This window comes from Gracilinanus agilis, chromosome 5 (assembly GCF_016433145.1).
Source record: "Gracilinanus agilis isolate LMUSP501 chromosome 5, AgileGrace, whole genome shotgun sequence".
Classification (NCBI taxonomy): Eukaryota; Metazoa; Chordata; class Mammalia; order Didelphimorphia; family Didelphidae; genus Gracilinanus; species Gracilinanus agilis.
The window spans coordinates 295,070,708-295,092,582 of NC_058134.1; the positions used below are offsets into that span (position 1 = coordinate 295,070,708).

The 21,875-nt window shown below is 44.9% G+C and overlaps 1 protein-coding gene across 1 annotated transcript in view; it reads left to right on the forward strand.

Annotated features, from left to right (window-relative positions):
- The window catches only part of COL2A1 (collagen type II alpha 1 chain), an 88,461-nt gene that overhangs the window by 65,211 nt on the left and 1,375 nt on the right, over positions 1-21,875 (forward strand). Inside the window, exons 21-53 of the mRNA XM_044679269.1 lie at positions 385-429; positions 1,053-1,151; positions 1,571-1,624; positions 3,282-3,389; positions 3,756-3,809; positions 3,954-4,052; positions 4,631-4,684; positions 5,227-5,325; positions 5,798-5,851; positions 6,746-6,799; positions 7,214-7,267; positions 7,554-7,607; positions 8,672-8,716; positions 9,000-9,098; positions 9,563-9,670; positions 10,719-10,772; positions 11,100-11,153; positions 11,527-11,580; positions 12,565-12,618; positions 13,746-13,853; positions 14,627-14,680; positions 15,411-15,464; positions 16,691-16,852; positions 17,151-17,258; positions 17,711-17,818; positions 18,202-18,255; positions 18,683-18,790; positions 19,111-19,164; positions 19,297-19,404; positions 19,633-19,686; positions 20,300-20,407; positions 20,974-21,262; positions 21,380-21,567. Of these exons, the coding sequence (XP_044535204.1) occupies positions 385-429; positions 1,053-1,151; positions 1,571-1,624; positions 3,282-3,389; positions 3,756-3,809; positions 3,954-4,052; positions 4,631-4,684; positions 5,227-5,325; positions 5,798-5,851; positions 6,746-6,799; positions 7,214-7,267; positions 7,554-7,607; positions 8,672-8,716; positions 9,000-9,098; positions 9,563-9,670; positions 10,719-10,772; positions 11,100-11,153; positions 11,527-11,580; positions 12,565-12,618; positions 13,746-13,853; positions 14,627-14,680; positions 15,411-15,464; positions 16,691-16,852; positions 17,151-17,258; positions 17,711-17,818; positions 18,202-18,255; positions 18,683-18,790; positions 19,111-19,164; positions 19,297-19,404; positions 19,633-19,686; positions 20,300-20,407; positions 20,974-21,262; positions 21,380-21,567 (2,853 nt within the window). The remainder of the gene's footprint in view (positions 1-384; positions 430-1,052; positions 1,152-1,570; positions 1,625-3,281; positions 3,390-3,755; positions 3,810-3,953; positions 4,053-4,630; positions 4,685-5,226; positions 5,326-5,797; positions 5,852-6,745; positions 6,800-7,213; positions 7,268-7,553; positions 7,608-8,671; positions 8,717-8,999; positions 9,099-9,562; positions 9,671-10,718; positions 10,773-11,099; positions 11,154-11,526; positions 11,581-12,564; positions 12,619-13,745; positions 13,854-14,626; positions 14,681-15,410; positions 15,465-16,690; positions 16,853-17,150; positions 17,259-17,710; positions 17,819-18,201; positions 18,256-18,682; positions 18,791-19,110; positions 19,165-19,296; positions 19,405-19,632; positions 19,687-20,299; positions 20,408-20,973; positions 21,263-21,379; positions 21,568-21,875) is intronic.

Consider the following 21,875-nt stretch of genomic DNA (forward strand, 5'->3'; position numbering starts at 1 on the left):
TATCTTGTAGTCCTCCCATCACCTAGCACAGTGCCTACCACATGAAGGTTACTCCAAATTCTAGGAATTCACTGGCTTTTGTCCTTTACATTCCTACACTTCACTGCAAATGAGATGGATTGTTTCTTCCTCCCTATCAAGTCATAATCACCGAAATTTTCCTTCCAACCAGACCTCCAGACTCTTTCTCCCCAGTGTTACTCCTGACATCCTTTTTTCAACCCTAGCCTTCTCCTGGAAGTGACAAGCAATTTAAAGTTTTCTTTAGTAAAGTTATTTATTATTTTAAGGCAGTGCCAAGCCTCAGCCTAGCAATTGTCCTCCCTATGAATTGGAAAGTGAGGTTCTTTCTCTACTGCTTCAGTAATGTCTCTTTGCTTTTAGGGAAACCCTGGAGCTGATGGGATCCCTGGAGCCAAAGGATCTGCGGTATGTATTGCCTCTTTGTTTTTCTCTCTTCCAATTGAGTTTTCATTTCCCTAAGAGGTGAATAACCAGTTCATCTCTGGGTATGAGAAGACACAGGAGAGAGTAGGGATTGGCTCTCTTAGGGAAGGGATTCAGGGTGTAATGCCTGCGTTTTTTACAATTATAATCTAAGGACATGAGATAGCTCTATTCTATGTTGCTTCCCCCATCAGGGTCTTTATCCGATTTAATTTTTTGGAGCTTCTGATTATGTGATTACTGTTGTTGTTGTTTTTTAAAGCTTGGCCAGGAACTTGGATAGTTATAAGTTAATCATACTCGAAAGACTGAGTTTCTCATTTCTGCATTCTCTAGTCAGGGTGAGCCTTCCAGAGATGGTAGTATTTTAATGCTCCCTTTGGATGAGAGCGAGGAAGCAGATTTGGTATCTGAATCCATATAGCTATTACAATTATAAGCAACGCTATGGGGGAGTGAGCAGAGATAGAAGAGGGAGAAGGGGATGAAGGTAGCAGTCTCACTCTTGCTCACAAATTCCCTCTAGTTTCTCACTCCAAAGCTCCAGAAGTGGGGCATATATCCCCCTTTCTCTTAACCATTCTCTGCTTGATATTGATTGACAGGGTGCTCCTGGAATTGCTGGTGCCCCAGGCTTCCCTGGGCCTCGTGGTCCTCCTGGTCCTCAAGGTGCTACTGGTCCTCTGGGTCCTAAAGGTCAGACGGTAAGGGCCTCAAGCTTACATTGAGCCTTGAAGGGTTTCCCTTGTTACTGGGTCAAAAGCATCCTGTTCCTTCATTAATTGGGCAATGGAAAGAACGCTGGATTTGGAATCAGCAGACCTAGCAGACCTTTAAATCACAACCCAGTGGTCTTCCACAAGACATTTAACCTCTTTAGGTATCAGTTTCTTCATCTATAAGAAGTAAAGAGGTTGGACTGGATGACCATTAAGGTCCCCTCCAGTCTTAAATCTCATGATCTTTAGGCAAATTTGACCTGCCTTTCCACATTGCTGAATTATGGGTATCCTTTTCTTTGGGATCACCAGTGGCTTTCACCCCACTCCCCACCAAACCCTGGACGTTTTCATTTTGTAGTAGAGAGGGTTGGGAATGAGAACCTTTCTTTTTCTTCCTTCAGGGAGAACCTGGTATTGCTGGTTTCAAAGGTGAACACGGTCCTAAAGGAGAAACTGTAAGTATCAAAGATTGTAGCTTTACCAAGTTTCTTTTTTGCTGTCTTGAAACCACTCCCCCCAGCTCAGAGCCTTAGATTATCCTGGGAGACATACTCCTTATTTTCCTATTTGGTAAGGTCATGAAGATGGTATTTTATGCTAGAACTTAACCATAGGCTAAATTCTTAGGTGAATAGTGCTATGGATTTAAGTTTTTCCTGGTACCAGGCGGGAAGGGCAAAGGGCAAAAAGTTATGTCTTTGTTCCATATTTGAACCTCTGCTTTTTAGGGGGAAGAGGGAACTAGAAGGTATGGCATATGGAGAACAAAGGTCTCAGGAGGGAAATGATAGCTGTTTTCAGCTTCTGAAGGATAGATGGTTTCCATTTATCTTGTTTGGCCTCAGAGGGTAGAACCATAGTTGCAGAGAGGCAGATTTAATCTTGATAAAAAGAAAAACTTAGCAACTATTGCTATCCAGGAGAAGAACAGGCTCTCTTGAGTGGTCATGATCTCCTCTGCCATTGGAGCTCTTCCACTGGAGACTAGATGATCAGTTTGGAAGCATACTATGGAGGCAATTCTTAAGTCAGGTACAAGTTGGACAAACTCTGAGGTCCCTTCCTGAAAATTGAGAGGACCTCCCAGATCAACTAAGGCAGAGTATCAAACTCAACTAGATCCCTAGGGGATGGGGATGGGTAGAAGCCACATTGACTTAGTAAACCACATATTAACATTGTCTGTGTTCTACTGTATTTTTATTTTGCTAAATATTTTCCAATTACATTTTTTTTTATTAAAACCCTTACCTTCCATCTTAGAGTCAATACTGTGTATTGACTCCAAGGCAGAAGAGTGGTAAGGGTAGGCAATGAGGGTCAAGTGACTTGCCCAGGGTCACACAGCTGGGAAGTGTCTGAGGCCAGATTTGAACCTAGGACCTCCCGTCTCTAGGCCTGGCTCTCCATCCACTGAGCTACCCAGCTGCCCCCTTCCAATTACATTTTAATCTGGTCTGGGCCACATTCAGGAGTATTCCTACTTACACACAGCCAGTGGGCAGTGCGTTTGGCTCCTCAGAGTAAAGGCACCTCTTCTCATCTCTGGTTCAGATTTTGTACCTCAGCCCATGAACTTGTGTGAATGGAGTCAGAGATAATGGCTCATCTGTCGCATTTTGTCCTTCCATTGTGGTGCCTTTGTGGAGATGGGACTATTGCTCTACTTCTTATAATATCCAGAGATCCTTTCTGAACTTTGGTTAATTGTTTTAATTTTTACTTTATATCCTTGTTGCTACATAAATTAACTTAGCAATTTTCTAAATCTTCTAAAACCCTTCCTTCTTGAAATCCAGAATCAATAATGTCTGTTGACTTTGACCTTGTCCCTCTTCTTCAGCTTCAGCTATGTACATTGAACCTTTGAATTTATTTCTGGCCATCACACCATTTCTCATTCATACTACATAAGTTTTCTATGTTCCCAATCTAGTTGTAGAAAGGGTCTTTTATGCCAGTTAAAGCATCTTTTCCTAGAGATGAATTTCATCAGAATATCTTCTGTTCCCAGGAAAGGATATACTGACTGTTTAGATTTACTAAAATTTAACTGCCCCCCAAGAAGCATCCAGATTCTTAGAAGACTTTTCTTTTGTGCTTTCCCCTCAGGGTCCTGCTGGACCTCAGGGACCTCCTGGCCCAGCTGGTGAAGAAGGCAAGAGAGGTGCTCGTGGGGAGCCTGGTGCTGCTGGACCTGTTGGTCCTCCTGGAGAGAGAGTGAGTAGAACTGATTATACTCAAGCCAGCGGTGGGATGTGGCTAAAGAGTCTTCAGACTGAGAAGCTAGAGTTGGTTCCTGATCCTGGTCTCAACAGGGATATACTTTGTGTGTCTTTGGCCCCTTGACCTCTCTGGTCATCAATCTCCCCTTTACTCCCTGTCCCATTACAAAACCTGGAGATAATAATGCCTGTCCCATTCTTGCTCAGGCTGCTATTTTTAACACTTTACCCTTCTCCATCTCTAATAAGACCAAAGTCTAGTGAACCTTGTTTTGGGGCAGATAGAGGTAATACTCTCTAGTTTCAATTACTTGAGCAGGGTCTGTTCTTAAATTTCTTGACTTTTCTTCTTTCTTCCCAGGGTGCTCCTGGCAACCGTGGTTTCCCAGGTCAGGATGGTCTTGCAGGTCCCAAGGTAAATAATCATACTTTGTCTTAAAAGTTATGGGTCTAGCCCCAAAGCTTGTTTGTCCATTCAAGTTGCTCTGCTTTGACCTACTCTGGATGTTATATGGGTCTCCTACTAATTCCCTCTCTTTATTAACCTCTACTTGGACAGGGAGCCCCTGGTGAACGTGGACCCAGTGGTCTTGGTGGTCCCAAAGGAGCCAATGGTGACCCCGGTCGTCCTGGAGAACCTGGCCTCCCTGGAGCCAGGGTAAGCTTACCAACCTCTTTGGACAGATGTTTCCAAGACACAGATTTGACTTCCATACCCATCTCTCAGAGCTCAGAGCCCCCTTCAATGAAAGCTTTGTTGGACACTTGAAAAATAAGCAAAAGTCAGAAAAAGCGACCAGCACCATAGTAATTGCAGAAAGCACCCAATATTCTTCCAAGTCCATGGATATGCCAGTCACATACACACATATATAATTCCTTTCTCTGCTCACTTCTACATCCCTTTGTAGGAAGGACCTACTCTCCAGGGTCTCTGAGTGATGCTAGGCAGCAGGAAGTAAAGGGGTGACTCTGGATCTGACTCCAGATGGTGGGCCCTCCCATTCTAAGAAAGAGCCTGGAGTTAGGTGCCCATTTATTTGGACTCCAGCCTTTCCACCTAACCCCCTTGCCCCATTTGGACCTTATGACTAAATACCTCAGACCCAGAAATCTTTTCCCCTTGTGGCATTCCTTCTCTCTCCCAAGGTTCTAGGGAGGAGAGACCCTGAAGTAGGATGGGGCTAATGAAGGAGAAGAAGGACTCCTAATAGAATTTTTCTCTCCTCTACACAGGGTCTAACTGGTCGCCCTGGTGATGCTGGCCCTCAAGGCAAAGTTGGTCCTTCTGTAAGTTACATGCTATTATTTCTTGGGATTGATGGCTGAAGGACAGGAAGGAAGAATGATCTGTCAGGAGAAAATAAGTTTGACAATGTGGAGTAGGAAGGGGAATGACAAGTTAGGTATACGTGATTTGTGGGGAGGCGGCAGGCAGGTTGTAATGACAGTGTTTGGAACTTCGGGGCTGTTAAGAGCTACGTGGGTAACCTATTTGAAACTATATTTTTAAGACTTAGATGCTGTATATTGAACAAAATGTACGAAATATGGGGAATCTAATTAGCATTGGAAATATATTGTTCTAAGGAAATTATCCCTTTTTTCAGGGAAGGAGAAAGCTCAGGATGCTTCCTTTCTAGATCGAGATTTATGAGACAAGTATTCCAGACACGATTAATATAAGCATTAGCAAACTAGAAAAGTCCTATGCGGAGTCCTTTTTAGTTGCATATTGCTAGTTCAGGTTCTTGGCGCTTACCTGATGCTGGGGACATGGGCTTGGAGGTTCAATTTCTAGAAATTCTGAAACGGATGTGCTTTTTTCTCAGGGAGCCCCTGGTGAGGACGGTCGTCCTGGGCCTCCAGGACCTCAGGGAGCTCGTGGGCAACCCGGTGTCATGGGATTCCCTGGTCCTAAAGGTGCCAATGTAGGTCCTCTCTTGCATTTCCCCCTCCCCTATGCGACGTTAGCCCTCCTTTCTTGCTTTCATTGCCTCTTCCAGTTCATGAGCTGCTAGACTTAGGACCATAGAAGACATGAACTTCACTATTGTGTGTAGTGCCAGCTTTCATGCTATGCTTCTACAAGCTCTATGCCACACGAAGCCAGAATTCTGGTGAAGCACAAATGCTCCTTAGAGATATCTGCATCTAAGCCAGTTTTACCTTTCATTCATCTTGGGCGTGATACTGCAACATGGTGGCTACATTCCTGGACTCTCCCGATCTATTTCCTGCCTCATTCTGGACATAGCACTGGCATCGTGCTTCATTCTCGATCTACCTTTTGGGAGAATATTGTTCCACTGCCTTGGGTTGTTTCTACAGCTTTCCTGCTTGCTTAAATTGCTTTGACTTAACTCGGGTCCCCTAACCACAAGACTGTATTTTTTCCACCAGGGAGAAGCTGGCAAAGCTGGTGAGAAGGGACTACCTGGTGCTCCTGGTCTTAGGGTAAGTGTCCTTACTCCCTTTGATCACATCTATCCCTTTATCTCCACAGCAGCTACGAACATAGGAAGGCAAAGAGGGAGGATTAGAGAGAACGTTTTAATAAACATTGCTGTTAAAAAGGAACAGTTTGAGATGGCATCTTTCAGTGGTGAATTCCAGAGAAAGTCTCCAAAAGATCTAGGCTTTACCTTTTGGTTGTTTTGAGACAGTGGACCATGTAGGCATTTGTACTCCTTCATGTTGAGGAAGAGGTATTAGGAACAGGGAAGACTGTCTAAAGACCAGCAACGTGAAAAGAAATGTGTGGCATGAGAATCAATTCAAAAATACATGGCAGGGGGCAGCTGGGTAGCTCAGTGGATGGAGAGCCAGGCCTAGAGACGGGAGGTTCTAGGTTCAAATCCGGCCTCAGACACTTCCCAGCTGTGTGACCCTGGGCAAGTCACTTGACCCCCATTGCCTACCCTTACCACTCTTCCAGCTGTAAGTCAATACACAGAAGTTAAGGGTTTAAAAATTAAAAAACAAAAAACAAAAACAAAAACACATGGCAGAAGAAAAAGTCAGAAGTTGAATTGGAAAGGACAACATGCAGACACACTGGAAATCAAGAGTCCAAGGAAGGGATGGAAGTAAGCTATAAGGAGATAGAGCTGAGGAATGCAAGGCTGACATATAAGGGATGCTGAAGAAATAGGAAGTTTGAGGATATGTTTATAGCCATGCTATTGGAAAGTGGATTTTTTCCCCATGGCATCATCAGATAAATCTTGTTAAAATGACTCGTGGAGAGAATGGAGATGGCGAAGATATCTTGAAGTCTGAAGTCAGATTGCTAGATAATCAGAAGAGGGAATGTTTTCTTGAAGTCACCCGAGTTCTTTTCTTTTTTAGGGTCTTCCTGGCAAAGATGGTGAAACAGGCGCTGCAGGACCCCCTGGACCAGCGGTAAGCGCTCGTCTGGTCTCTCATGGGCATAGGTTTGGAGGCTAGAGGTAGAGAATGCCTCAGTCCATCTAGAAGTTATGTTAGTAGATTTTTGACATGGACATTTAAAACCCAAGTTAACATCAATCACACTACATATGACCATTGAGGAATGGAGAGGGTGTGAACCATCAAGCTGCTCCAAGTTCCTATCAAGATTGCCAACGGTTGAGCTTTTGAATAAAGAGAATTGCAGCTTCCTCTTATACCAGTAAGGTATAAATACCAAAATAGAAATACCTACAATATTGGAAAGTCCAGGAATTTCTTGATTTCTAAAGTTTCTTGTATTCTTTACCTCAGGGGTCCCGTCCTGTTGGGACTCACAGTAGTTCATTCGTGCATTCTACTCACTATTTTCCTTTAATCCTTCAGGGTCCTGTTGGTGAGAGGGGTGAACAGGGCGCTCCTGGACCATCTGGCTTCCAGGTAAGTGCCAGATGAATTCTTTTTCCAAAGGAAGGAATGGATTAGATGAGGGCTATGTCTGGGTCACAATAGACATTGTCAGAGGGAAATTGCACCTACTGCCTAAAGAGTGGGAGGAATGGAGGAGAAGGCTATCACTCCATTTTAGGCTCTTTGAATCTTCATCCTTTACTATTTCTCTCTGAAACTGAGTCTGAGCCAAGGAAAAACTGAAGTGCCACCTAGTGCTTTGGGGGCCTGATTACTACTTCATCCTGTGTTTAATATATATCTCTTTGGTTTCTAGGGACTTCCTGGCCCTCCTGGCTCTCCAGGTGAAGGTGGAAAACCAGGTGATCAGGTGAGTGTCTACAGCCTACCCACGTGGACAGAAAAGATTCCTAAAATATATTTTTTCCAAGTACATGTAAAAACAGTTTTTAACATTCAATTTTTAGCTTCAGATTTTCTCACTCTCCTCTCCTTCATTGAGAAGGCAAGGTTATACATATGTACTCATGCAAAATATATGTCCATATCAGTCATGTGAAATAAAACACACCAAAAAAAAAAGCAACCCTAAGAAAAGTAAAGTAAAAAAAAAGTATGCTTTGATCTGCATTCAGACTCCATTGGTTCTTTCTGTTTTATCACAAATCTTTCAGAATTGTCTTAGATTTTTGTATTGCTAAGAAAAGCTAAGTCATTCATAGATAATCATTGTATTATATTGCTGCTACTGGTTTTGCTCACTTCACTTTGCATCAGTTCATGTAAATCTTTCCAGATTTTCTGAAAGCATTCTGCTCATCATTTTTCTTATAGCACAATACTATTTTATCATAATCAAATACTATAATTTATTTGGCTATTCCCTAATTGATGGCCATCCCCTTAATTTCCAGTTCTTTATCACACAAAAAAGAGCTGCTACAAATATTTTTGTATGCATAGGTCCTTTTCCTTCTATTTTGATCTTTTTTTGTGGATATGAACCTAGTGGTGGTATTACTGAATCAAAGCATATTGATAGCCCTTTGGGCGTAGTTCCAATTTGCTCTCAAGAATGGTTGATTCAGTTCACAACACTATTAGTGCATTTGTGTCCCAACGACACTTGAAAAAAGATTCTTTTGATGTGCTTTGAACTCCCAGCAAGATAGTGCAATGGAGGTATATGCCCCAAAATACTCTGTGCTGTGAATTCTATCAAAAACCCATTAGACTGAAGTGCACTAGCATCCCTTCTATACAAAGAGGCAAGCAATGTGGTTCCCAGTCTAAGAATACTTCCCCAGCTTCTCTGAATTCCTCTTACTGTTAGTCTTCTTCTATATGCGTCTAAGCAAACCATTGCCTGGGTAACCCATCCTTTATGACTTCTGGAAACTTCCTCCTCATCTCGAATTCTATGTGTTTTCCCAGGGTGTTCCTGGTGAAGCTGGTGCTCCTGGCCTTGTGGGACCCAGAGTGAGTATGCTATCTGGTTGACTTATAGTATTAAAGTCCTGACCATTTTTGGACTATCTCCCCTGGACTTGCTCTTTCCTTTATTCTACTCCAAATCAGAAATTCTACTCAATTGCCCAAAATCTATTCTTCTTTCTTGATTCTGTATATTCTATTTTTATTAAGTGCCTCAGCCTCCCCTGTCCTTATCTCTGCCCCTAACCCTCCTCTACTCCATGTGATAAAGGTGATGTCTCTAACCCTGTTCTATCCTCTGATCTTTCTTTGATTTCCTCTACCACAGGGTGAACGTGGTTTCCCAGGCGAACGTGGCTCTCCTGGTGCTCAAGGTCTACAGGGTGCCAGGGGTCTCCCTGGAACTCCTGGCACTGATGGTCCTAAAGTAAGTGGCTTCTGAAGATTTAGGGTCAGGATCTGATGATGTTTCCCTGAAGAGTCCCAAAGGCTCTGCTTCTACCTTCCAGAGGAAAGGTTGAAGAAGAGTCTATAAATGATAGAGAGCTAGAAAGAGTAGAAAGGTTTAGGATGGGAAAAAGAAGTATGGCAGAGAGAAGATGCATTTTTTTACAACTCTTACTTTCTATCCTAGTCACAACTCTAAGAGTGGTAAGGGCTAAGCAAATGACATTAAATGACTTGCCCAGGGTATACAGCTAGGAAATGTCTGGGCCAGATTTGAATCCAGGTCATCCTGACTCCAGGCCTGGCACTCTATCCATTGTGCCACCTAATTGCCCCTATATGGATGCATGTTTACAAATTGAAGAAAGGGAAGGAAAAGGTTTCTCTGTCCTTGGAGCTTGGTTGTTGATGTTTCAAATTACAAATTCTTTCTCTTCAACCTAGGGTGCAACTGGTCCAGCTGGCCCTAATGGTGCTCAAGGTCCCCCAGGTCTGCAAGGAATGCCTGGTGAGAGAGGTGCAGCTGGTATTGCTGGGCCAAAAGGAGACAGAGTAAGTACCCATTCTCAAGTGTGAATGTTGCTCCATTCTCCCCCATCTTATTACGTTCTAGATCATGTCCCTGCATTATACTTAAACATATTTAGGGGGGCCTATTGTTAGGAGGGAAGAATGGCAGCTTCTTACCATGACATCTTGGTGAAAGTGGCCCCCAGACTGGGAAGGGACTGGGTCTGGTGATTAGGAGTCTAGAAGTCAGGACACTTGACATCTCATGCTCCCTTGAATACAAATCTGGTATATGTGAGTCTAGACCAATTTCTCTGGCTTTGAGATCCAAGTAATGATGCTTCTTCCTCTTTGAAGGGTTTGGAAATCCTCTGAGACAGGGAACAATCTCTGGGGGTAATATAATTAGAACTTCCCTAAATAGAAGTTCTTTCTTTCTTATATCATTGACCATAATTCAAGATTATTGTGTTGAGTTCTTGACTTCCAGAAGCTTTCCCTTTACTACTCTCATCCTTCCCTCATCTTCTTGATGAATTGAGGACAAGATTCTGTGCCCCAATAATCTCCTATCCTTTTCTACTTTCATGTCATTCTCCCTCTTTGAGGGACCAATGGCATCATACACATCTTTCTGTAGTTCCATGCTTCATGATACCATTTTCTTCCACCTCAGATTGGCATCCTCCATCCTCCGCCCTAAACTGAGTCCTTTCCTTTGCTCCTTAGATTTGCTTTACAGAGTGCTGCTCAGTCTTTAAGAGGTTCTCTCCCTCTCCTGATTTAGCCTCTTCTTTCCCACTCCCCCCACCAATTTTCTGCATTCTTTCCTACCATCCCAACTAAACAAAGGTCAGGACTCCCTTATCAGCTAGAAATAAAGCTTTTCCAGAACAGGCTAGCCCAGCCCTACTTGTCAGTTCTTGACCCTTTGACCTCCATGAGAGCTTGGTCCCTTTTCTAAACTTGGTCATCTCAGTAGCCAGAAGTTGAGTCTGGGTGTTGAGGAGAAGTACTCAGGTCTACTTAAGAAAACATTTGCAGTGGATGGAGTCCAGAATTCCATTAAAACTTGTCTTTATCCTCTCAGGGTGATGTTGGTGAAAAAGGCCCAGAGGGAGCTCCTGGCAAAGATGGTGGCAGAGTAAGTAAAGGGAATTGAGTCACATGGAAGGTTTGTGTATGATTGACACCGGCCTGGGGACTCAGTCTTTTGCACTTAACCCCTAGCTATGGGGACAGAATTCCCCAAACTATTGGGATAGATGGTCCCTGCTCCTGTCAGCTAGTATGGGGTAAGCAGAGGCAGAAACAATCTGACCGAGACCTGGAAGGAGAAGAGCAGATTCCAGCAAGTGGGAAAATTGACGAAATTCACAGAGTTTGGGTTCAGTGACTGAATTTTTATAGAGTCTCTGCTGTGTTTCAGATATCTTAGAAAATCTCTCCCTTACCTTACCCTTTTCCCTAGGGTCTGACTGGTCCGATTGGTCCCCCTGGCCCTGCTGGCCCCAATGGCGAGAAGGTGAGTTATTATTACTTTTTCTCCCTTAGGAAATAGATGTCAGTTCCCATAGTAGAGGTTAGGGGTCTTCCCATTCTAAATCAGGAGATTCTCCTCTGTGTTTCTTCATTTTTACCTTTCTGAATACTGATATTTTTTTCTCCTTGCCCACCCTAGGACCCTTATCTTTCTTTATGGCATGAGGGCATTTCTAAGGGGGTGGGATAAAATACTATTAAGAAGAAGTTATTGGTCTGTATGATTGGGTTATATATAGGGGTTTCTTCTGTGTTTGGGTCTTGTGTTTGTATTTTGGTGTTAAAGAATTTCTCTAGCTCCAAGATCTCTGTAGATTCTTCATTTAATTTAATCTGGTTCTTTCTCTTCTCCCTAGGGTGAATCTGGTCCCCCTGGTCCTGCTGGAACTGCTGGTGCCCGTGGTGCCCCAGTGAGTTCTTCTTCCTTTTTTTCTTTTTAAAAAAAACACCCTCCTTGATTTCCTGCTCACTTTGAACCTCAAACAGCACCCCTCGTCTCCCAGGTGCCAAGGAATCTGTTTTCATCTAACTGGTGCTTGGGTCTCTGAAGATGGTCTAGGAAATGTGCACCTTTCCTTTTCTCTGGGCCTAGATGGGAGTATGGAGGACAATGAATGTGATAGAGTAGTTACCTGAATTTCATTGGTCATAGTACTACTTGCTGCTTAAGACCATTGTGCTGAAAAGTAGATTCTCGAAGCTGGGCTTATTCTTTTGTCAAAAGACTCTAGAATCTTCTGTTACTTTCTGATGTCCTTTAAAAGAAACCGAAGACGAGAAATTCTCAACTTCTTTTTATGTCATGGATCCCTTTGACAGTCTGATGAAGCCTACAGCTCCTTTCTCTAAAATGTTTTTAAATGCATAAGATAAAATATATCAGATTATTACAAAGGAAACCAATTTTATTGAAACATAGTCATCAAAATGTTAACATTTTCAAATTTATGTACCCTTTGAAATCTGTCCACAAGTCCTATGGAGGTCTGTGGACCCTTGATTAAGAATTCCTGCCCTCAACCTAGATCTTAGGGCATGTCAGTGAAATATGAAGAGCATTGCTTTAACACAAATGCAAATAGGAACTGGTCAGAAGAATTTTTACACTTAAGAAGTCTTAGTCAAAATGGAACTTTGTGCCATTGATTATCCTGACCAACAGATTTCAGGACCTGACACTTCAAGTTCCCAATTTTTCAGCTGTTTGCTAGCTCTAGGAGGAAAAATGCTAAATCCAAATTAACAGTCTCTTTTCTTTGTGGGTTACCTTCATTGGCTAACCTGGGCTTCAAGGTTACCATAGTCTCTCCTTGTCTTTGGGTCCCAGGGTGGGAGCTAAAGTAGTCAAATAGTAGGATGATTACACATATTCATTGGGACTCCTTGTATTATAGGGTGAACGTGGAGAGACTGGACCCCCTGGCCCAGCTGGATTTGCAGGCCCTCCTGTAAGTAACTTCTTCCACCCACTGAATCACTGCACATATTTTGTTTATCATTTGGGTCACTATAGCCTCATGAATGGGATGTGGACTAATTTTTCAGGGCCTCTCTAGGTTCCCCTTTGTTAAATTAACTTTGTTCAAGATCACAGAACCCCCCACCAAAGCCATATACCAAATTCAGGAAAAAAGGAAAAATCTCTCTCTCTCTCTCTCTCTCTCTCTCTCTCTCTCTCTCTCTCTCNCATTGGCTAACCTGGGCTTCAAGGTTACCATAGTCTCTCCTTGTCTTTGGGTCCCAGGGTGGGAGCTAAAGTAGTCAAGTAGTAGGATGATTACACATATTCATTGGGACTCCTTGTATTATAGGGTGAACGTGGAGAGACTGGACCCCCTGGCCCAGCTGGATTTGCAGGCCCTCCTGTAAGTAACTTCTTCCACCCACTGAATCACTGCACATATTTTGTTTATCATTTGGGTCACTATAGCCTCATGAATGGGATGTGGACTAATTTTTCAGGGCCTCTCTAGGTTCCCCTTTGTTAAATTAACTTTGTTCAAGATCACAGAACCCCCCACCAAAGCCATATACCAAAGTCAGGAAAAAAGGAAAAATCTCAATCTCTCTCTCTCTCTCTCTCTCTCTCTCTCTCTCTCTCTCTCTCTCTCTCTCTCTCTCTCTCTCTCTCTCCTTTTCACCTTTTCCTTCTTCCTTCCCTTCCTTATCCTTAGGCTTTAATAGAGATTTCCTATTCTTTTTATCTAGATAGCTCTCAAAAAGATTTCCATGCAGTTTCTTGGATTAGTCCAGAAGGATAATTACATAATGAAACACGATCTTCAAACTATAGGCCCTCTTCTAACTTTCTCTATTATGGATGTGGTGCGGAGGGTATTCTACTAGGATTGTGTATCCTGGGACTTTGTCCTGACCTGTAGGGGATGAAGAGGTAGGATGGTGATGGAAGCTCTCTCTCTAAACTCTCCTTATGTCTGTTGGGCTATGGTATGCTTTCCAACATGACACAAAACACACACACACACACACACACACACACTCCTTTTACTCTGGAGAAGGGCTCTATCAGTTACTTTCCTCATTCCTCATTCATGTCTATTCTTTTGTGAGACAGGGTGCTGATGGTCAGCCTGGTGCTAAGGGTGAGCAAGGAGAATCTGGCCAGAAGGGAGATGCTGGTTCCCCTGGTCCTCAGGGTCCATCTGGAGCACCTGGGCCTCAGGTAAGTAGCCCTAAGTTCTTTCAAGAACTATTCTAAAAGCTTGGACTCACAATTAGGGTAGAAAGAGGTACCTGTCCTGGCCTCAGGTAAGCTGGCCCTTAAAGGTCAGGGTCATGGCTACCAGGGAAGAGTTGGTGCTATAGAAGCTGCTACCTCCAGAATCTCAGCTGGTCATGGGGACTCTTCCTGGGTTTGGAGTCATTGGTTTTCACTGAGGATCCAGGCTTTCATTCAGGAACCAGCTTTCTAGGAGTAGTTTGGTCTTTTCATCTATAAGGCCAGATCTAGAGACAGCAAAAACCAATCCAGGGGTGTCTGTACTTCCAAATTAGAGGGGGAAGATATTGGAAAAACCAGTGGGAATTCAGAGTAGAAGACTCAGGATGGCTAACTCATCCCTGGAGAAAGGGAGGCTGTGTGTGTGTGTATAGAGAACCAAGCAGAGACACCTATTTTCTATGTCTACAATGAATAGAGTCAATGACTACATATTCATAGGAATGGAGGTTGGAGTGGAATAACAGGAAAAAACTTCCTGGGACCACTGGCTCTAGTGAAGGTTAGGCATCCCCTTTCCCAGAGATCTCCCAAAATAAGTCTGGCCTTTCCAGACCGATGCTAGCTAGTGCTGAATTTCCAGCACCTCTAAGTCCATTTTGGGAATCCAGAATCTTCCCTTTTCTGATTTCTACTAACCAGAGCGAGTATCCTTTAAGACAAAATGCCACTGATAACTTCCCCAACTCACTTAACTCTTTCTTTTCCCATCCTAGGGTCCAACTGGAGTGACTGGTCCTAAAGGAGCTCGTGGTGCCCAGGGTCCTCCTGTAAGTGTGGTCCTGCCCCTTCTCCTTGCTTCCTTTACCCATTTTGGTAGGAGCCTGGGGGAGAATAAGGCTTACAGTGAGGGAGAACACGGGGACTTTTCCCACCTCCTTAAGTAAGTGCTACTTAGAGAAGGACTCAATCTTGTGGTCTCTGTTAGGCATTCAGTTCACATGAAGAGCCCGTGAAAGTGTTCAGAACAGAAGGAAAGGGATGATTAAGCCTTGTGCGCTTGTCTGTTATTCTCATTCCTCTTCTATTTGTGTTCCTTTGTTTTGTTCTTTCTCCTTGAGTCCTGCCAATTCCATGATGGCACAGCGGCAGTTTGCGAGGCTTAGGCTTGTGCCTGTGCCGTAGCACATGATGGGTTTGGGGAGCCTTCTTTACCTTGATCCACCCTGCCTTTTGCTTTCTTTGTTCACCCCCACCTCCACCCCAGGTGGGTGCTTCTTTCGGGGAGCAGGCTGAGAATCAGAGCCCAGTGCCTGGGCTCAGTGAAGCATCTCTAATGTCTGCACTTGGGTCAGTCCCAAGAGGGCCCACTTTTTCCTTAAGGCCTTTGGGCAGAAAGCCTATCTTATTCTACCTTCCCCCCTCACAGCCCCAAGACACTAACCACGGGAGCTTTTTAGATTCATAGAATTTAAGATTTAGAGAGAGAGCAATTCTCTAAACTTGTTCTAGGAGCTTCCTTCTGGCTCACAGGTTCAATGACTTTCTTTTCTTACCCAGGGAGCCACTGGATTCCCAGGAGCTGCTGGCCGTGTTGGACCTCCAGGTTCCAATGTGAGTTATTGATCCTATTTGGTTTCTTTCTCTAGCTCTGGGGGCATGGACAGGAGGGTGGTAGGACTAAACATCCTGGCACCACAGGCTGGGGCAGACCAACTCAACCAGGCAGTCAGAGGACTCATATTAAATCATCTTCTCTTTTCTTCCCTAAGTATGTGAAAAACTTGAGAGAACAGATGAGGCAGGATCTGCTCTCTTGGGCATGTAGATCTGCTCTCTTTGGAACAAAGCCAATCCAACATGAGCATCTGTATGAAGAAAGGTGCTGAAGCAGGGGCACATTTGTCCCCACTTTCTCCACTAACTGGGAATAGGACTCTCTAGTGCAGTGGTGGGCAAACTATTCCTCGAGGGCCAGATCCAGGCCAAGTTTGCCCATCACTGCCTTAAGCAATTCCCTAATCACTGGTAGTGATTAGGCCCTCGAGGAATAGTTTGCCCATCACTGCTCTAGTGGGTTTGGGACTAAATGTTCAATGAGGAATCCACAAGTTCCTGACTCAGAACAGTGGGGCTCAACTGCCTCTAATTAACATTAGTAGAGAAGTTTCTTTTTTCAGGGACTGGTCTTGATGAACTAGATTTGAGAGGTCTTTTCCTAACTCAGATTCGAAGGCTTATTGTGCTGTGTGCTAGCCAGCACTATACTAGGAACTGTGGGAATATGAAAAACAAAAACAAAAAACATGAGATGAGGTCCCTGCCCTCCAAACCTTATTATATAGCCAGGAGACAAGTACAATTCATAAAAAGAGAACTATTGTAATCCCACAAAGCAGTAACTGAAAAAGTCTTATATTTTAAATGCCCCTAAGGGTATAAACTATATAAAGTCCATAGGAATCTCTGAGGAGGGAGAGAGCTCCCTCTAATGGGCTGAGGGCTCCTGCCAGATTTCACAGGAGCTGTGGATTTTGGTGGGGGAGAGAAAAGATTTAGATAGTTGGAAAGGAAGATGGAGGACATTCCAAGAAGAGGCAGAAGGTAGACCATTCAAATAAAGAGAAAATAGAAGATAAGATTGGAAAAACAGGTTGGACCAGATTACTTTATATTTAGGGAATAAGGAAGGCTCTTAGAAAGCAGGTATGGTTTTTCCAGGTCCTTAGAGCACTCTGCCTAGGGAGTTGAAGGCAAATGTGTATTCTTCCTCAGGCCACTGATAGGTTGGGGTGAGAAACTATGGAGACCAGGTTCTCATTGTCTGTTTTCTACTTCAGGGTAATCCTGGCCCCCCTGGTCCTCCTGGAGCTTCTGGAAAAGATGGTCCCAAAGGAGCTCGAGGAGATAGTGGTCCCCCAGGTCGGGCTGGTGATCCTGGTCTTCAAGGTCCTGCTGGTGCCCCTGGTGAGAAAGGAGAGCCTGGAGATGATGGTCCCTCGGTAAGTTTTGTGGCCAAGCTTCTTGGGACACCCCATGAATATGGTCAGTGCCAGATTCTCAAGGGCTCAGCTCAAACCTCCTATCCCCTCTCCCACCTACTTCCTGTTGCTAGGAAGTGTGTTAGCTTTTGCATTAAAGTGGAGGAAGGGAAGTAGAAGGGAGATTTTTTTTGAGGGAGGGAGAGAAAAGGATTATACTGGTAGAACATGATGAACTCTAGTTCCTTGGGAAGTTATCCTGTGGAGATATGGATTGACTTCCCTGGATCAGCTTTAACTTTGTTTCTTCTTCTTCTAGGGTCCTGATGGTCCTCCTGGTCCCCAGGGTCTGGCTGGTCAAAGAGGAATTGTTGGATTGCCTGGTCAACGTGGTGAAAGAGGCTTCCCTGGTCTACCTGGCCCTTCAGTGAGCAATCATGTCTCTTGGCTACTGAATTAGACAATGGTCCAGATGTTGGTCTGGAGCACTAAACAGAATTAACCATGTTGTCACTGAGGTCTCAGAATTGATGTCAACCTTCACTACATAGAAATGATTTCCAAAGACCCCTATCCCCACTGCCTTCCAAATGAAGGGGTTCCTAATATATATCTTCATTATCCTTTGCCCTGAAGGGAGGATTGAAACTATAGATGGCCAAACCCAGGTTCTAGTTTCTACGATGGAGGGCAGGGGAGAGCTGGGAGGCAGCTTATACTCAGGGCCCAGGCCCTAAAGATTGACTGAGTCTTTATCAGCATAACCTGGCTGTCTGATTAACTTCAGTGAATTTCCCCTTTACTGGCTTTTCTCAGCTGGGGTGAAAAACTATTAGAGGGACTGTGAATTCAATATCCATATTCTTGATCTTTCTCTAGGGTGAGCCTGGCAAGCAGGGAGCTCCTGGAGGTTCTGGAGATCGTGGTCCTCCTGGTCCTGTGGGGCCTCCTGGCTTGACTGGTCCTTCTGGTGAACCTGGGCGTGAGGTGAGCAATGGAACTTTACTGTGGGAGAAATACACATGCTATGGAGAAAGCAGACTTCCAGGAGCTATTTCTGGCCTTTTCCAGTGAACACAGTCTTCATCCTATGTTCCTGGACCCCAGCCCTTTTGTAATAGAAATAGTCATTAGGAGAGGCTGTTAGGATGAACTATTGGTTCCTAAACAACCAAGGATATAGATAAGATGGAGGATACTAGTAGTAGAGGATGACTGAACTGAAGAGGACTAAAGGGCTGAGGATGTATCAGTGCTCAGAACTACATGCTGGGGAAGGAGAGAGCCAGACCTGGGGTAGGCAGAACAATAGGGTTGGGGGAAGAGGAGGGAGAACAGCCTTGAGCTCATTTCTGTTTTCACTTTCACAGGGAAGTCCTGGTGCTGATGGGCCTCCAGGCAGAGATGGTGCAGCAGGAGTCAAGGTGAGTGTGACTAGGGTTTCTACCTTCCTGTGAGGGTCATAGGAAGACAGAAGTTCACATATACAGGCACAAGTCCCCTTGCCATCAATAACCACCTTTTAGGCACTTACTGGGGTTCAAAGGATCTGCTTTTTGGTTGCAGGAGACCAAATTAAAGTCAAACCCTAGACTGGTCCTAAGAAACTCGTTATCTCCTTATCTCTGTTGGGATGTTTTCCCTCAGAATCAATGACTTGGGAAGAAGTGGGGAATGATGTGTGGAGAGGCAGATATGATCTCCCTTAGCCCTAAGAGAAAGCTTTGGCTCCCCTTTGACTTGGGTTGGGTTGTATCTGAAACCAGAAAGTATCCTCTGAAGAGTCTTGAATGAAAGAAGGGGGGAACCATCCTCTGATAGGGCCTGAGTATAGTATTTCTTTCTTGACAGGGTGATCGTGGTGAAACAGGTCCTGTTGGTGGTCCTGGAGCCCCTGGACCCCCTGGCTCTCCTGGACCCGTTGGACCAACAGGCAAACAGGGAGACAGAGGAGAATCTGTGAGTGTCTTTCTGTCAATGACTGTATAAATTTGATTATGGGCAACCAGCTAAGTCCTTATCTGAGCTACTGGGTAGCAAAACAAGTTTAATGGCCAACCCTGTCCACAAGTCTTAGCTTTGGTGTTTAAGACATATCTGGGCCGGGCAGGGACTGAGAAGTAGCTCAGATTTATTTCAGCTCGTCAGGGTCAAGCTGAATGGGGAAATGATGAGCCGTAGGCCTGACACTTTGGTTCAGAGTCCCAGGTGGGAGGTGAGGGAATAGAATGTTCTCGCCCTTGGGCTTCTCTCTGATCCTGTTCTGCTTTTCTCTGCAGGGTGCACAAGGGCCCATGGGTCCTGCAGGACCAGCTGGAGCAAGGGGAATCCCAGTAAGTGTCTGGGAATCTTGTAATGGGGCTTGTCAGTGACTTAAGAAGCCTGGGAGGAAAGTACACAAAGAAGATACCCTTCCCAACTTTGCCAACTTTGGCTCATACGCCTTTGTGCTATCTACCTTCTAGGGTCCTCAAGGTCCCCGTGGTGACAAAGGAGAAACTGGAGAAGCTGGTGAGAGAGGACTGAAGGGACACCGTGGTTTCACTGGACTTCAAGGTCTCCCTGGTCCCCCTGTGAGTACTGCTACTAATGCTGGCTGCCCCACGGTCCCCTTAACTTCTCGATACCCTCCTGGGTTTTCTTTATGCCATATAAAAGGAATTTGGGGTCATTCTAGATCAAACCCAGAATTTTCCTAAGGCTTGGAAGAAAAAAAGGGAATGTACAGGATACCTCTTATGAGTCGGAGAGGGCGACTCACCTAAATATCTTGTGATGACCTCTGACTCTCTCCAATACAGGGTCCTTCTGGAGATCAAGGTGCTTCTGGTCCTGCTGGTCCTTCTGGTCCCCGAGTAAGTAGCCTATGATTGTGGGGTTGGGTGTGAAGAAAGAGGGCTTTTTCTTGGGTCTGTACAAAAGAATAAAGGAGAATCCCAAGCCATGGATTGGGTATTCATATTTTGAGGAGAGATATTACTTGGAGCCTCTAGTGTATCAGACTCAACTGGATCTTACCATTTCCCCCTAATCAATGAATGACTGGAAGCCCTGGATTATGCTTTTCTCTACACAACAGATGCCAACCCTCTTTTTGTCCCCATGTCCCTAATGAATATTCCTATATTTCTTCCATTTCCAATCCCTGTGGATTATCATGATATTGAGCTAGATATTGATCAGGGGATCTAAGACTATGTGAAGTTATTAAATAAAGAAGCAAAGTAAGTCTCATCAACACAATCTGGGATGCCAACTTCCATGTATGATTATAATCAAAAAGGATCAGCGAGTCAGAGTGGCCCATGACCTGAGGTTAGCCCTAATTTAAAAAAACAAACAAACCCAAGCCAGCATTCACATTACAGTAGGATTATCCTGTCCCAGATCTTGTTGTTTGCAGGACAGTCTCTCAGCATTTGGGCCCAATCTTGAGGCTTCTCACCTTTTCTCTTTCTTGGTCTTCAGGGTCCACCTGGCCCAGTGGGTCCTTCTGGCAAAGATGGCTCCAATGGAATCCCTGGCCCCATCGGTCCCCCTGGTCCTCGAGGTCGCTCTGGCGAAACTGGCCCTGCTGTAAGTATCCCACATCCACCACAATGCCTCTGTATCTAGCCTGGGGAGTTTTCTGGAATCATAGCAATCAATATGTCCCTGCCCACCTGCTGTCCACGAGTAATTATGTAGGTTACAGGGTCCCTTCATCTTTTCTACCTATGGTTTCCCAAGAGCTCAGAAGGGCTTGTTGGTGGAGGGCAGAGGTGTGAAAAAAAACCAGCACAATCGAGATCCTAGAACAGTATCAGCTACCATTTCCTTTTCTGGAAATGAGCATTCTTCCTCTTTTTAAAAAAGCCTTTACCTTCCTTTTGTCTTAGAATTGATAAGAATATTGCCAAGGGTTATGTAGTGGTGGTGAAGTGACTTGCCCAGGGTCACACAACTAGGAAGTGTCTAAGGCCAGGTTTGAACCTGGGTCCTCTCAACCCCAGGCTTGGCTCCGATGCCCCAGAGATGAGGGCTCTTAGGAACTGGAAGTCTCTTTCTCCTGTTTTCCTAGCCAATAAGGATGGGCACAAAACTATACTCCACCAACTCACCAATGATTTTTTTCCTCTGGGGTTCTTTGTTTTCTACCATAGGGTCCTCCTGGAAATCCTGGACCCCCTGGCCCTCCAGGTCCCCCTGGCCCTGGCATTGACATGTCTGCCTTTGCTGGCTTGGGCCAGAGAGAGAAGGGCCCTGACCCCCTGCAGTACATGCGAGCCGACCAAGCAGCTGGCAACCTGCGACAACACGATGCCGAGGTAGATGCCACCCTCAAGTCCCTCAACAACCAGATTGAAAGCATCCGAAGCCCCGAGGGCTCTCGCAAGAACCCAGCTCGCACTTGCCGAGACCTGAAACTCTGTCACCCTGAATGGAAGAGTGGTAAGTAATAAAGGCAGCGAGGCCTGAGAAGTTCTACGAAGCCCCCGTGTCCCCTGCCCCGAGCATTGCAAGCAGCAGGTACCCAGTTCTGATCCCAGGAGGCCTCTCTTCCTGCAGGAGACTACTGGATCGACCCCAACCAGGGCTGCACCTTGGATGCTATGAAAGTTTTCTGCAACATGGAGACCGGTGAGACGTGTGTCTACCCCAACCCACCCAGCGTCCCCAAGAAGAACTGGTGGAGCAGCAAGGGCAAGGAAAAGAAGCACGTCTGGTTTGGAGAAACCATCAATGGTGGCTTCCATGTGAGTGACTCCTCCTTTCCTGAGGCTGGGATGATCCATCCAAGTCTTCATACCCTTCGCTCCTTCAGAGTTTGTTTTCTTATCTATTCCAACCTTCCATTGGTGTAGGCCTAGCAGCTAGGGAAGGGAGGGAACTATTGTCTTCAATTATGGAGGAAGGAACAGAAGGGACCCTCTAAAAAAACCAGCATTAGAACTTAGTCCTTCAAAACACGTTCTTCCCAATGTCTCCTTTGTCTGGGAACCAGAAAGCATGCCCGTGCCCATACCTGAAGACTTCTGAGAGCCTTGGGGAGCCTCTGGTGCCA